General features: G+C 40.2%; 2 protein-coding genes and 1 long non-coding RNA gene across 9 annotated transcripts; 1 reads left to right on the plus strand and 2 right to left on the minus strand.

Annotated features, from left to right (window-relative positions):
* Nucleotides 1-4913, plus strand: LOC112289972 (CBL-interacting serine/threonine-protein kinase 24). Of its 3 annotated transcripts, none has more exons than XM_090254512.1 (14): nt 1-480; nt 1036-1098; nt 1188-1259; nt 1636-1743; nt 1934-2035; nt 2167-2220; nt 2427-2552; nt 2823-2912; nt 3125-3247; nt 3485-3604; nt 3731-3847; nt 4075-4134; nt 4232-4306; nt 4434-4913. In XM_090254512.1, exons 1-14 carry the CDS (start codon nt 322-324, stop codon nt 4536-4538), a joined length of 1374 nt encoding a protein of 457 aa, XP_090110638.1. In that variant the 5' UTR covers nt 1-321; the 3' UTR covers nt 4539-4913. The 3 variants fall into 3 exon arrangements, with proteins under 3 accessions (XP_090110638.1, XP_024391536.1, XP_090110639.1); XM_024535768.3 differs by having other exon boundaries at nt 1955-2035; XM_090254513.1 differs by lacking the exon at nt 1-480 and having other exon boundaries at nt 1174-1259.
* An 862-nt stretch (nt 4914-5775) lies between these two features.
* On the minus strand, nt 5776-6815 carry LOC149987986 (uncharacterized). Its single transcript, XR_016505657.1, has 2 exons — nt 6715-6815; nt 5776-5951 (listed from the first exon to the last, which is right to left on the minus strand). It is a non-coding gene; the product is annotated as an uncharacterized LOC149987986 (long non-coding RNA).
* A 147-nt stretch (nt 6816-6962) lies between these two features.
* Nucleotides 6963-13979, minus strand: LOC112289971 (uncharacterized). 5 transcript variants are annotated; one of them, XM_090254510.1, is made up of 10 exons: nt 13687-13975; nt 13402-13566; nt 13069-13211; nt 12588-12749; nt 11379-12015; nt 9966-10874; nt 9585-9800; nt 9319-9399; nt 8154-8930; nt 6963-7802 (listed from the first exon to the last, which is right to left on the minus strand). In XM_090254510.1, the coding sequence occupies exons 5-10, from the start codon at nt 11874-11876 to the stop codon at nt 7746-7748; spliced, it is 2538 nt and encodes an 845-aa protein (XP_090110636.1). In that variant the 5' UTR covers nt 11877-12015; nt 12588-12749; nt 13069-13211; nt 13402-13566; nt 13687-13975; the 3' UTR covers nt 6963-7745. The 5 variants fall into 5 exon arrangements, with proteins under 5 accessions (XP_090110636.1, XP_090110635.1, XP_090110637.1 ...); XM_090254509.1 differs by having other exon boundaries at nt 6963-7850; XM_090254511.1 differs by having other exon boundaries at nt 13069-13203; nt 13687-13899.
* Nucleotides 13980-14394: the final 415 nt, after the last annotated feature.

Genomic DNA, 14394 nt, shown 5'->3' on the forward strand with positions numbered 1-14394 from the left:
AGAACGAGTGCGAGAGTGAGACAGTGACAATGTAGCCCAACCCTCCCCCCCCTCCCCCCCCTCTTCCTCTTCCCACACCTGCTACCAAACCCGTACCCCGTGGATTGATGCTTGCAGTAAATCCTCCAACACTGCAGTTTGTATGAAGCTCTCCTACCACTTCGTCAACTCGCGAATAGGGTTTTAAGGATTCATACTTGCGGGGAAAGGTTTGGAAGCTGCAGTGCGCGTTTAGGACTGTCTCTGTCGTGAGATTGGAGGTACGAGGGGTTTCTGGAATAGCTCAGAAGTGTTGCAAAATTTATCAGGAGGTTTGCAGACATGGTGATGAGGAAAGTGGGCAAGTATGAAGTGGGGCGAACTATTGGTGAGGGAACCTTCGCCAAGGTGAAATTTGCCCAGAACACCGAGACAGGGGAGAGCGTGGCCATGAAAGTGCTAGATCGTCAGACGGTGCTCAAGCACAAGATGGTAGAGCAGGTGGGTTTTGGGGATTCGGATCTGGGTGAGGAGTAATTTTAATCTGTTATGACGAGTGCCCGCCCTCGAGAAGGGGTTTTACTTCTGAGCATGAATGATCGCTTTCTTTACCTCTTAAGGAATAAATTGTGCAGATTCTTTGTTTGCATTGGATGTGTTGGTTGTTGGATGGATCCTTTCAGAGCAGATGATTGAATTTGTCTGGTAACTTTCAAGCTTTTGAAACTGCTAAAATATTTTTTCCCGCCTAGGTTGTGGTTCTAAGACAATGTAGTGGTTCGTTAGTCATAACTTTCGGGTATGCTGTGAGATCTTTTGTAGCAACTATCCTTTTCGTATATATCTTAATGGTGCCGTTGATTTTCCCTTGCTCCGTGTGTAGTGGCTCAATTATTAGCAATGGTACCATCTAGTAGATTCATCTTGCTCCCGGCAATGTTGTGGTCGATTTCTTCACTGTGAATCAACTCCATTCATAAAGCTTAAAATCTCTCATGGATGTGACTTATTTTTAAAAATCCCTCCAGAAATTTGACATGCTTTCTGTGATAGCAGATCAAGCGAGAAATATCCATAATGAAGCTGGTTAGGCATCCTAATGTTGTCCGATTGCACGAGGTACGTGGCAGCGTAAGGAGCTTTTGTACAGGATTTGTTCAAGTGAACTGATAGATTAGATTTTCTTGACTGAAGTGAAATGTATGCAGGTTCTGGCAAGTCGTTGCAAGATTTACATCATTTTGGAGTTTGTAACGGGCGGGGAGCTTTTTGACAAAATTGTGAGTGAATTGGATTCATTGCTTTGGCAGGTCGGTAATGGTCGTTAGTATTTTAGCTACAGGCTCCTGGTCGTCCATCAAAAGTCAGCAGTGAAAATCTGTTAATTTAGCAGCAAAAACCAATACGTTTGATTCAAAATCTGACTTGCTCAGCAGCAGGTAGGGATCAGAAGATTTTCCATGGATGTATGTTGGAAGTATTCATTATCATTGGTGTCTCGTGCGGCAATGAAACCATACCTAAGGTTTTGACTTGCGTTGGAGAATGTCAGTACTGCAGGCTTTTTCTTCACACACTGTTTTGACGGTTCAATTGTAGCCATAGTAGCTTGCAGTGTAAAGCGGGTCATTCTATGTCCTATTCTGGATTTCTCAGGTGCATCAAGGAAGGCTTAATGAGAACGACTCTCGCAAATATTTTCAGCAGCTCATGGATGGAGTTGATTATTGCCACAGCAAGGGCGTCTCACATCGAGATTTGAAGGTGATCGATTTTTGGTTATGTACTCTAATTGCATGCGCTGTTTGTATGAAGTTAAAGTGTGGGTACGAAAGAGGCTTGGTTTGATCTGTACTCGTGTTGTGAATGGTAGCAATTTTCAGTTTAGTTCTTATGCACAAATGGTGAAAAATATGATGCCACGTTGCGTTACCTCTGAGACTTTTTCCACAAGGTGTGCACTGTTGGTTTGCAGCCTGAAAATCTCCTTCTTGATTCACTGGACAATCTCAAAATATCAGATTTTGGTCTGAGTGCTCTTCCTCAGCAAGTGAGGGTGGGACATACTCGAACTCTAGTGCATGAGCTTCAGTCTTGTTTGCTTAATTCAATAAACGTGTAAGATGTTCAAGATGGCAGTTTCTAGAGGTCGCGACTCAATATGAGTCTGTTGATTGATTTTCACAGGAAGATGGACTTTTGCACACCACTTGTGGTACTCCCAATTATGTTGCACCTGAGGTAGGTAGCTCCTCTATCTTGCTCAATATGTCCACATAATCGTGAAGCGGACCAAAAAATAGCTTAATTTCAATGATCGTTTTTTTGTATGTTTTTCAAGGCTTGCAAGTAATCGCGAGGTTTTTCAGCATTGACGATGTGGAACCCAAATTACACCCCTGAACTGTTTAGATACGTGAGACTGAGTGCCGGTTGATTATATGCAGGTTCTTAATGATAAGGGCTACGATGGTGCAGTGGCTGATATCTGGTCTTGCGGTGTCATCTTGTTTGTATTAATGGCTGGATTTCTCCCATTTGATGAGGCTGACTTGAATACTCTTTACAGCAAGGTGGGTGTGGCTTACGTACTCATCCTCCATCAGTTGTTGCTATTTTACTGTGTGGTTAGTTGTACTTCCATCATGCTGTAGCAACTTGCGCATCATGTAGAATAGGATCTCCCAGGTTCAAGGAGTTCAAATGTGTCTGGTTCTAGACGTACACATGATGCTAATTAGCGAAGGAATTTATTGTTCAAGGTGTTCACAATCCCAAGTTCAGTTCTATTACTTAAGCTACTCCTATGCATCTGGATGTGATGTGGTTTATTCTACTTGCAGATACGAGAGGCAGATTTTACTTGTCCACCTTGGTTTTCCTCCGGCGCCAAAACACTGATTACTAATATTCTGGATCCCAATCCCCTAACAGTACGTCTCCCTAGCACAAGCTCAGCTCTCTCTAAGTATTTGTGGAGTATTGAAGATGTTTGTTATCTCATATTTTTTACCAGGAGCTTGCGACTTTGAAGGGGTGAGCTCAGTAATAGCAGTTTTGGAGAGGGCTGCTCAATTAGCATATTATGAATTTTCAACTTGATTCAAATTTTGAGGAAAGTATGAGATGACAAATTATGATGCAGCGTATCAGGATGAAAGGAATTCGGGATGACGAATGGTTCAAAAAGAACTATGTTCCTGTTCGTATGTATGACGATGAAGATATTAATCTTGATGATGTGGAGGCTGCTTTTGATGATTCTAAGGTTTGCTGTCATTTCATTTTCACTTCATGTTTGTGGTAGTGGCCTTATCCTTGTTCCATCCTTGAAGGAACAGTATTTTCCTTTATATGTCTCGTGTGGAATATTGCGTTTCCTACGTTTGACTTCATACCCGGAGTTGGAATTGATGCATATGTTTCGCTGAGTGTGAGGATGCTGGTAGCCAATTACTTCGTACAAAGTGCTACCGTTAAAGGCAGTCTTAAATGGCTTGTGCAGGAACAATTTGTGAAAGAGCAGAGGGAGGTGAAAGACGTGGGTCCGTCGTTGATGAATGCCTTTGAACTCATAAGCCTATCTCAAGGACTAAACCTCTCTGCGTTGTTTGATAGACGTCAGGTATACTGTTTCTACATGAAGAATTGATTTGCTGGAAAGTCATTATTACGTTAACGGAAACTGAAGTAAATTAGGCAGATCAGTGCTGGCTTGACTTCAAGTAACGCGAGTTGCTGCCTCCTGCAGGACCATGTAAAGCGCCAAACTCGTTTCACTTCAAAGAAACCAGCTCGAGATATAATTAATAGAATGGAAACCGCTGCGAAGTCGATGGGCTTTGGTGTTGGAACGCGTAACTACAAGGTTCACGAGATAATGACTGACCCTAAAATTGCAGTGCAAGAGTGTTCGCAAATCATTGTAGTTGCCAGGAGCAGATTATTCGAAGTAGGGTTGCTTGAGAAAGATATTATATTTTTGTTAAGTAATGAACCCACTTGATTGGTTTCAACTAACCCTGGAAATGAGAAAGGCTGCGTCTTCGCCGTGGAAAAACTAATGGTTTCAGACTTGGGAATTCAATGTGACAGATGAGACTCGAGGCAGCTAGTGAGTGCAGAATATCACAGCACTTGGCTGTGGCTATCGAAGTGAGTATCTGGACAGCGTTCTTGCTCAAATATACCGTATCAAATGATAAGATATAGGGAAGTTTCTGAAATATCAATACTTGTACGGCATTTGCAGGTGTACGAGGTGGCTCCTTCTTTATTCATGATTGAAGTGCGGAAGGCTGCGGGTGATACTTTGGAATATCACAAGGTAAGTGTTTATGATTCTGATTCTATAATATCACTTGTTCACATTTTTTTTGCAAGGCTTATGTGTGTATGTACTTATCATCATTATTACGGCTGACATTTAGAACCTTTGTTTGGTATGTTTGCAGTTCTATAAAAGCTTTTGTACCCGGTTGAAAGATATCATATGGACAACGGCAGTTGATAAGGACGAAGTTAAGACATTGACGCCATCTGTAGTTAAGAATAAATAATTCTGCTCCAGCATTAACTTGGATGAGGAGCAAGGATATACCGCTGCATCGTCAAATGAAGTTTTCTACTGGTAGCATAAAATTAATGCATGTACAGAGCTTGAATACATTCATTACTGTTAACCTTGGATTTCGCATTGAACCTGAAAGTATCGTAATATTCATCACCTAGTTTCTATGATTGGTAGTTTGCTGATCTGATGAAAAGTAGTAGATGCTTAATTGGGATCATAGCGATGTGTGACAATCTACCCTACTTTGGGCTTTCTGGTGTAAGTGATGGAAAAAGCGAAGTTGTATCTTGTGTGGGGAAAGAGAGAGATTGTTTTTCTTCTTAAGTTGTAGTTACCTATTTTGCAACCAAATTTGAAAGTACTGGGGCCAATGTGAAGGTGCGTTGAAGGTGTTCTAGAACTGGCAATCTATATGGACGCGTGGGATGTTGTAGATATTGCACTTCTGCTAGAACAGGTGTGATTTACTTAGGGTTCTCGCCTGTCAACTATTTTGAATTGGAAAAGCTTTAAGAGAAGCTGGACATGGATGTTGTAAGAATGTACAAAAAGAAATTGTGGAATCAATTTCACGTAAGTTGCAGATGGTTGATAATCGTTTGTAAAAAGTTGGAAGAAAAAGTGAGACTTATTGTATGAAAATTTTATGATGTATAGTTCTGGTATGGTATTACGTGTTCTATTACAATCAGGTGCCAATCAAAAGTTTTTGTTCTCTTGTCGTTTGGTGGAGTATACGGAAGAACCAACCTTGATTTTGTGTTGCAAGAAGTTAAGAGTAGGCACAGAATGTTCTTTCCTATGAATTTTTTAAACTTTCAATAATAATAAAGTAAAAAATGAAGAAGTTTTATTGTTCAAGTTTATTATTTTTTTCAAGCAGAAAGAACAATGATTTATAACTGATTTTGTTCAATATGTATGTTGACAATTTTATTTAAAAACTACAGTCTATTTTATGGTAGTATCTTTCTCCCAAATAATTATTTGCATGTGAATTTGTTTCAAGTATTTTATTTTTAAAAGGGCTCTTTACTTAATTTTAGTCTTTGTTTTTTCTAACTTCTATTTGCTTTATCCTAAATTTATTTCTTTTATATGAAGTATACAAATTGTTTGAAAACATGGTTCTTATTATTTAAGTATTGTTGACAAAGAATATTATTAATTTGGTGATTTTGGATCCGTACAACAAATATTGCACAAATATGAAGTACTTTCAAATTTAACTTTAATATTAATACATTCATTATGAACATCAAATTTATTGCCAAAGTTTGTAGAATATTGCATACTCAATGATATTTTGCAGTAGTTTATACATTTTAAATAAATGCAACAGTAGATTTGCTTTTAATTGAATGTTTTCATAGGAATACTTATCTTTAAAACATTAAACCTGGTTTGAGTACAAAATCAAATCAAGAATTTTTAAAATTTATATAATTACTTATTGTAGTGTATAAATATATCAAAGGTTTTCATAAAAATCAGCATTCTACTTTTATTATACTCTTGATATGTAGATATAATTATATATATGGATTGTAAAATTTTAAAAATCTAATGAGAGATAAAAATTCACACACACACACACATATATAATATGCTTATCTCAAGTGTATCCGATTTATGCTTTTAATGATCAATAATTTATAATGAAAAAAAGCCTATGTGATTTATTTATTGTTTATTTATGTGCACAAACATTTATTTTTATTAAATTGATTGGAATAAAAATAGCACAATTATATATTTTCATTATTTTTGTGAAGTACTAAAATCCTTAAATGATAAAAAATGATTTTAAATTATGTGTAATTCATAAGATGAATGTTTAAGAATTATATGAATTTTGACTTTAGAAAATTATTTGATATTTTAAATTAATTGCTAAAATTTTGTTATTTATAATTATTTTTTTAATGGTATTTTACTTAAATAATACTAATTCTCATTGTGTAATTTGAAATTATAATAAGGAAAGTTTATTAGAGGGGAAATTAATTTTTTATATTATTTTACTTTATATATTTTTTCGTTTAATTAATGAAAAATTAATATTACTAGAAATAGTTTAGATGATTATTTTAAAAATTAAAATAAAATTGCAATTTGGGATTGCCACAACTTGACATTGTTATAAATAATTTTCAATATACCTCATGCCTTTCGGTTTATCAAGTATTAACAGAACTTTGGTTACAGCTCCAGATTTTCATTAACGCTTGGTTTCTGGATGAGGATTTCTCTTTCAAAAACTTTTCTGCAGCGTTTGGAAACCCCATGAATCTTCTGAAATTGGATGCGTCTTCTGATGTACTGAGCTGGTTGCAGGTCTTGTATTTTAATATACAGAAGATCATTCAAAATTTTCATGCACTTTTCACAAAATTTGCGCAGGTTACAATTGGCAATAAGCAACTTCAATACTTGCAAGTTGTCCACCGTTTATTCAAAATCTGCTGCACCGTACGGCAGTTCGGCCCTATGAATCGGCAACTTCCCTATGATAAATCTCAAAACTCCCCTATAACAATTCTTTGAAGCTGCAAAAACATTATGATACATGTAACCTTGACCTATAATCTTGGCCCTTACAGTGGGTGAAACATGGTACAAAGGAAATGGATTCCTTCCTCAAAACACAGCGGTCTCATAAAAAGTAAAAAAAAGGTTAATAGACACTGAGTCATAAAAAAAAATGAAAGGCCTTCGACGAGGAGCATTCATGTAAGGGCTTAGCAACACCAGCAACAGACACAACCTACTATATCTGGAAACAAACAGCCAGCGGCTGTTTATCTATACAATCAAGAAGTATCAACTGTGGCCATAGACGTAGTTAGAGAACCCTACAGCAAAGAGACATTACAGCCAAATAAACCACAAATAGCTTTCTCATTACTAACTTATAACACCAGAATACCATCCACCACAATTCATTGAACGAATACTTCAGCTTCACAAGGACCTCCCGTTGCAGAAAGGTAGTGAAAAGTGGCAAATGGATAGCAATAAACACTTTAAATTGCTGAGAACTCATGTTTGTCGGATGCTCCTCCAGTTTAAGGCAGTATGCCTGATAATCCTCCAGAAGGAATCATTAGATACCAGCCAACGAGAATTATATCTGAAAACTTGTAGAGAAGGAAGTTCACAGTATTTAAGTTGTAACTTGAAAAAGCAAGAGCTAGTTGATGTAGTCGAAGTATTTAGGATTTTCTGGAGAATCATATTCGATATGTAGCTGCAAACCCACCCCCTTCCTTAGAACAAAAACCGCCAAAAATTGCGACTGAAAGCCAAAAAGCAGTACACAAAAGAATTTAGCTACGATTCACTACAAGATGTTGATTGTAATAGTCATTTCCAACATTTGAAATGTGTGAACAAACAATACTAGGTCCAGTTCCAATGCTTGCCCACTATGAACATACACGCATCCCCGAGGCCAAACGACGAAATAAATAAACAAGAAAAAAACGACTACCCATACAGCATCCAATCTGAGGTTGAATATAGTAACACACAAATGCGATGGCAGCACAGTAAGTGAGCTTTAAATAGTTCGACAAAATCGCAACGAAGAAGGATTTACCTTGCCCTCATCCGCATCGGAATGCCTTTGTGGGAAGATAACACGTATGTCTCCGTAAATGTAGAACCGCTTCTCTTCTGAAACCTCCGCGGCTTTCAAACTCTTCGGGGGTGTGGTTCTTAACTGTGTGTTTGATGATTTGTTCTTTTCATGATTCCTGATACGTGGACACATAAATCTCAAGTGAAGAGCATATTTTAAAGCTCCACCCGTGCCTTCTCCAGCTTTCGTACCTCCCTTTGTATTACCGTATCTATCAAGATTTGGCAGACTTTTCCTCCTCAAGTTTAGTGTTTTTCCACCTTGAAGACTGTCGTCTTCAGCAAGATCTTGATCAAAGATTGTTTTACCTACTTGGCTCCGAAACATAAGAAAACTATCATTTGCCAGGGGCTCGACTGGATCTGAACCTTCTACAACTCCAGAAGGTCCACGCTTTTCAAACGTGTTAGGTTGAGTGTGGTTGTAATCTACACCATGAACACCAGCAACAACCTTGCGATTCAATGGCTCGGTTTCATCTGTATCCACGTCATCCGGTTCAGTGCTACTTTGTGCACCAAATTCACGACCTTGCCAGTATCTGCTGTTGAACAAATCTACAGAGGTCCGCCGGGAGGACATCGAACTACTAAAGCTGGAAAAGCTGCAATGACCACCTCGGGAGGATCCAGAGAGTCTACTCGAGCGAGGATCTGGAACAACTCTGCCACATTCTTTTACAGGAGCCGTGGGCTGCGCATCGACTGCTAGTGAGACTTTATACCGCAGGAACGTCTACAGTACAAAACAGAAAAAAACAAAACAAAACAAAACAAAACAAATGAAAAACTGTATCAGAGACTAGGTCTGAACGTTTCTTAGCAAAAACAACTAGCAGTAAGTACAATATAATCCTCAGTTTAAAATTTTGAATGTGCTCAGTGATCAGATTAATCGCACATTCTAAAGCATCCTTTAACAAAGAAAACTTAAGGAGAACTTGTTGAATCGGAGAAAATGTTGTACCCATAAGTAGGACTCAATGATAATTAGACTTGGGAACACTGGACCTACGGACTAACATAAAAATGCAGCCATCATCCGCTACTTAGCTGTTATTTTGCAAAAATTGTATTTCTTCAAGATGATGAGAAAAATTTCCATGGTATCGTAAAAGACGTACCTTTGTACCAAGTGGCATATCCGTCAGATCGTAGCTACATGTAAAGGTATGCACAGGGGTCTTCTCTGGGTTACTTAGCACCTAGAGAGACATACACTCACATACTTAGATTACAGAAAATACAAACTGCCAATACAACGTTTCAATGATCAATAGAACTCAAAAAAAGTAGCAGATTGATCACAAACTTTCAGAAAAGCACTCTGAACATGAAGGTTATTACTGGACCTCCAAAAGGAATGTATATGCTGAGAAAGTTTCTTTACCAATTGAACACGACCTTTCACAGGCACTTTGAAGCGAGCTTTGCTGGGACTCTTATTTGATTTAGCCTCCGAGGAACTGCCAACCAGATCTATAGACGCAAAATAGGGGAGCGAACTATCACCATTTACGCACATGACCGAAAAGGGCAGCTTCTTCACAGGTGCCGGCCAGCTACCACCTGTGACACTAAGCAATGCCAAGAATCCGTCCAGCTTCTGCCCAGCAATCACCAGTTGAAATGACATCCAGGTCACCGATTAATTACGCATCTTGGTCGATTAGAACTACTCTTGCCAGAAACAAGACGATTTCCTGCGATACCACCCTTGAAAACCACTCAGAAACGAGATGAAGGAAAAACCAAAGAAGTCCGGACGTACCTGGCTCACTTTACCGGCCAAAAACCGTCCAGAAAGAAGAGACTCTTCAAAAGAACCAACCAAAGAGCGCCTACTGGGCATGCAAAGTGACCCAGCTACACTCTTCGGAGGTGTAGACAAAGTTTCAAATCCCCAACTTCCCGCACGCTGATGCGTCAGAAAATTTGAAGATAATGGATATTGATTAACATGACTGGGATCATCAAAGGAGGCGTCTATTAAACTTGAAACTACTTCCTCTTCCATTGCAGACTCACCACGATAAAAGTCTGAAACCCATTTCGATTGGCTCTGAGCAGGGATTTGTAATCCGCTCACAACACTGCTGCCACAATAACGATTAGTTTTAAGACTGCTCAAATCTGGGGATGCTGCTGATGCTGAAGAAGCCGTGCGTGGTCCCAAGGGTGACAGAGACAAAGTAGGGAGAACTCCTGGACGTGCAGATCGAATACTATTAGTAAAAGATTCCGAATTTACAGTCAACCAGTGGCCACCGACAGCATTCAGGTTTGGCCTTTCTGGAAGCACTTCAGAGACTGTCTGCTTAAGAGCTAAGCCTATTTCGGCAACTTTAGGGGGAGTTAATACAGGCCCATCAGTTTGTTGGCCACTGGCTCGGAGTTGATAATGGCAGCCCGCTTGTCGGGGGATGAGAACCGGGTCCATTACGATGCTACCAGTACTGCCAACATTGTAGGGATGAGCCTCAGAAGTCAGTTCATCATCATCCACATCCTTGGAGCCTTGTTCGTCTGAACTCCCATAATCTAAAACCTTACTAGTATGACCAGATGACAGCAAATCAGTGAGAGATGAAGAAGTCTTCTTGCGAACACTGGTTAATCCAATATCACCAACTCCTGTCTGCCGACTGCTGCTGGTTTTAGGTAGGTCAACCAATTCATACTGCACAACAAATTATCCAAGACCGATACGATTAGCTCAAGTTTTATGGTTGAACGGTTTAGAAGCCAATCCGTGGCATTAGCATAGTCTAAACTGGACAACGAAATCATAATTTCACACCGCCGCGGACTGCCAAAAATCAGAGATCCATTAGCTCACTTCAGGACAGGGCCACTAAAATTCTGACCCCATATAATTGATTTGAAGCAATGGTAATGGGTCACGAACTTCAAAACCTAACGACTTAACATCACGATATGTTAACAAACATCTTAACATCTCACTCAACACAAGAAAAATTCCAAATCACTCAGCATAGAAATCTGGCAGAATACAAATTACTGTGAATTGTAAAAAAGGTGCAAATACTGACGAGGAATGTTGCTCATAAGATCCAAAACATTTAATGAGACATCACGGCTGTCAGTCAACCCTTGAGAAGCTGATCATATTCTCATTGACAGTAGACATAAACCAGAATGCGACATATTATTACATACTGACCTGAGAAGTGCCCGCGTTGTCACCAAAACTTCTTGAGGTTGTGATATGCGACGCAGTCGATGATTGAGCCTCAAAACCTACAATGATTGATGTTGGATTTCGGGGTACTGAGGCACATCCCTGTCGACGATACGAGATGCCATTCCAAATAGCTTTTTGGTCACTTGCAATAGACTTAGGGTCAGACAAACGATACTCCCAGGGAGAATCACCTTGAATATCACCGATGCCAGCAAAATGAGAAACGGAACCCTCTTCAGGCCTGCCGATAAATTCGCAATGATCTGATAATCCACTTTTGCATGTTCTTTCATCGTTTGCCACACTTCTACTATGTGTAGCTGCGACGACACGACATACCGTTTCTGGAGTCTGCCGAGTAGAATTAGATAACTTTTTGCTGTTGTAGCGAGTAATCACAGCACCAAAACTTGGAGCAAAGGTTTCTCCTGGTCCAATATCATCTGCGACTTCATTGCATGGTCCAGGCAGCCCCATAGTTTCCGAATACTTCGAGTCAGGTCTGTATATTACTTAAAACGTAGGCTTCCTTCAGCTCGATTTCAACATTGAACTTATCATGACCCTCGCCAAAACGCCTTAACAAGCATCTCGCCGAAATTACACCTAGAGGCTCCTGGAATGCATGCACAGAACCCCTTAAAACCAATGTAAAGGTCTCGCGAACGTACTTTCAAGAGCTGAACCCCCTTGCTAGGGTGCCGCTACAATATTACAATTCGCGAATTTTGTAAAGTACGACCAGCATAACCTACCCCAACACGGGTGACTGCTATTTCTATTACGAATTGGCGGTGCTCGCACCACAACATGCTTCGAAGAAACTCGGCCACAAGACTAACTACCTGCGACTAGATAAGATTGTCGAGACGGCAACGATGCCACAAAGCCCATCAAAATCAGTAGTTCACATGGTCCACAGCATCACATGATCGAAACGTGCATTTCTCGCGAAACGGAATCACGATTCAGAAGGAGAACAGAGGAAACCAGAGAACTAATGTAACAATATGGCTGCTAATATAATGTTCCGTTCTGTAAAAATGACTTGGCAGATATAATATCTAAGCAACGGATAGAAAGAATCAAGCTTATCTGTTGGCATTTTTTATAGTATTGATTGAAAAGAAACGTCCCAAAAAGCCACAATTCAAAGGGTTTATCCATTTTGCAGCAGTGGATGCCTACCAAAGGCTGCGCGAAACGACAGTCCAAGGAAGAATCCATGAAGCATTGGTATCCCAAACCTCAGGCAATCGCATGCTCAACACGTTGTCGGGCAAACCTTCTCACCATACACATCTTCTTACTCCTGCAAATCGCGCTGCTCTTGCATAGCAAATGCAAGGTCTGCACTCCGAAACTAAGTGAATGAGACGTAGCTCCATCTTACAGATATATTGGACATTAATTTCACTACCCTACAGTTACCTGCTCCCCCAAGACATTCCAGCAAGTCGATAAACCCTTGATTATTACTGCCACGACCCAAATCTCTCCTCTATTGCGGTTTTCAGCTATGCGACTAAATCGCACGGCAAGAATCCAGAAATCTTTTCAAGCATCTAAACTCAAGCTAAAAATTACAAAAGTATCGGTAAACCTGATGCACATAAAAATAAAAATAGAACCTCACTGAAATGAAATGGGAAAGATACAAACCACGTACCTGACAATATTAATCCATCGTTTCAGCAAACCTAGGTTCTCCGACCAAAACTACTGGCACTTGCATACCCAGCACAGATTTCCATCATCTGCATTCAGCTTCATAAATCGAGGCTCCGTGGATGATCCTGTAGTCCTGATGTCCTACATACAGCCCAGCTCGGAGTGAGAAGAAAATGTCGAATACCGCGCACGCAATCAATTTAATGAACCCTAAACTAAGCGAACAGGAGAATTTCTCACGAAAATTATGAAATCCAGACTTCAATTCTCGTAAGCACCGATGAAAATCTAGAATGCACATATTTAAGAAACTCATTCTTAAAAAGCTCACCGTGAGGACGGCTTGACCTCCAGCAGAAAAGTACAGAACAAGGCCAACTGGACAATAAGGAAGCCTTGATCTTCCTGAGGAAGAAATAGGCCCCTCGGCAACGCCCTTTGAACGAATCTACTCACAAAAATTCCGACACTACAATTGACTCCGGATCTTTAAAGGCTGAAACCACCAGAAACCCCACTCCGTCAATGCAAGCACGGGCATGGAACCGAGAGATTATGCAAGTAAGCTCTCAATCAAACAAGACAAGTAAGTAAACAAGGCGCAATGGAGTTGAACCTGGGGGGGCATCCAGTTGGGCTAGAGAGAAAGTAAGTAAGAGAGAACAGAATGAAGAGATCCAAAAAGGCGAAAGTGAAAGCAGACTCCGTGGAGCAGAGAGGGAGGGAGGGAGGGAGGGAAGGAGTCAGGCATGAGCGGATGGCTCAAACCCCGACATGTCGCGGATTGACAAGGAAGGAAGGAAGGAGGACGGAGGAAAGGAGCCTCCAGAGGAGTAAGAGGAGGAAGGACAAAGCAGCAGCAATAGCGAGAGAGAGGAGAGAGGGAGGGAGGGAGAGGCGTGGCTGCGTGGTGATGCGAGGAGCAGGATGTGGGATCCGTGCCTCTAGTCCCGATTGCGATGGGGATGCTGATGGGGATGGCACGACCACCAGTGTAGCAGCAGATGCAGCAGCACCACGACCAGGATGAGCATCACATGGATGAGCCCAGGATGAGGATGATCACGAGGATGAAGCCTCCATCCCCACTTCTATTCTCCCCTTACTCTCAGTATCCCATTTCTCATTCACTATACCAGTATTGGTTCTAAACTTCACTTGAGACCAATTCAATTTTTGAACAAACTATCATTCATTCTACACAACACATTGTCTCGTAACAACAACTTGATAAAACAAACATGATTTCAACAGTTTTCTTAAAGAGACGAACAACATCTAGAATACTTTGTCGAGGAAATCAAATTCTCAAATTAAATAATCA

The sequence above is a fragment of the Physcomitrium patens genome, chromosome 12, assembly GCF_059467195.1.
Source record: "Physcomitrium patens ecotype Gransden chromosome 12, ASM5946719v1, whole genome shotgun sequence".
Lineage (NCBI taxonomy): Eukaryota > Viridiplantae > Streptophyta > Bryopsida > Funariales > Funariaceae > Physcomitrium > Physcomitrium patens.

Bases quoted from the DNA above. Each gene is read 5' to 3' on its own strand.
- LOC112289972 (XM_090254512.1), top strand. From the start codon at position 322: ATGGTGATGAGGAAAGTGGGCAAGTATGAAGTGGGGCGAACTATTGGT. The intron at 481-1,035 runs GTGGGTTTTGGG...CTGTGATAGCAG, and splicing joins AGCACAAGATGGTAGAGCAG to ATCAAGCGAGAAATATCCAT. The intron at 3,248-3,484 runs GTTTGCTGTCAT...TGGCTTGTGCAG, and splicing joins CTGCTTTTGATGATTCTAAG to GAACAATTTGTGAAAGAGCA.
- LOC112289971 (XM_090254509.1), bottom strand. From the start codon at position 11,876: ATGGGGCTGCCTGGACCATGCAATGAAGTCGCAGATGATATTGGACCA. The intron at 10,875-11,378 runs GTCAGTATGTAA...TTTGTTGTGCAG, and splicing joins ACAACGCGGGCACTTCTCAG to TATGAATTGGTTGACCTACC. The intron at 9,400-9,584 runs GTAAAGAAACTT...ATGTCTCTCTAG, and splicing joins TGAAAGGTCGTGTTCAATTG to GTGCTAAGTAACCCAGAGAA.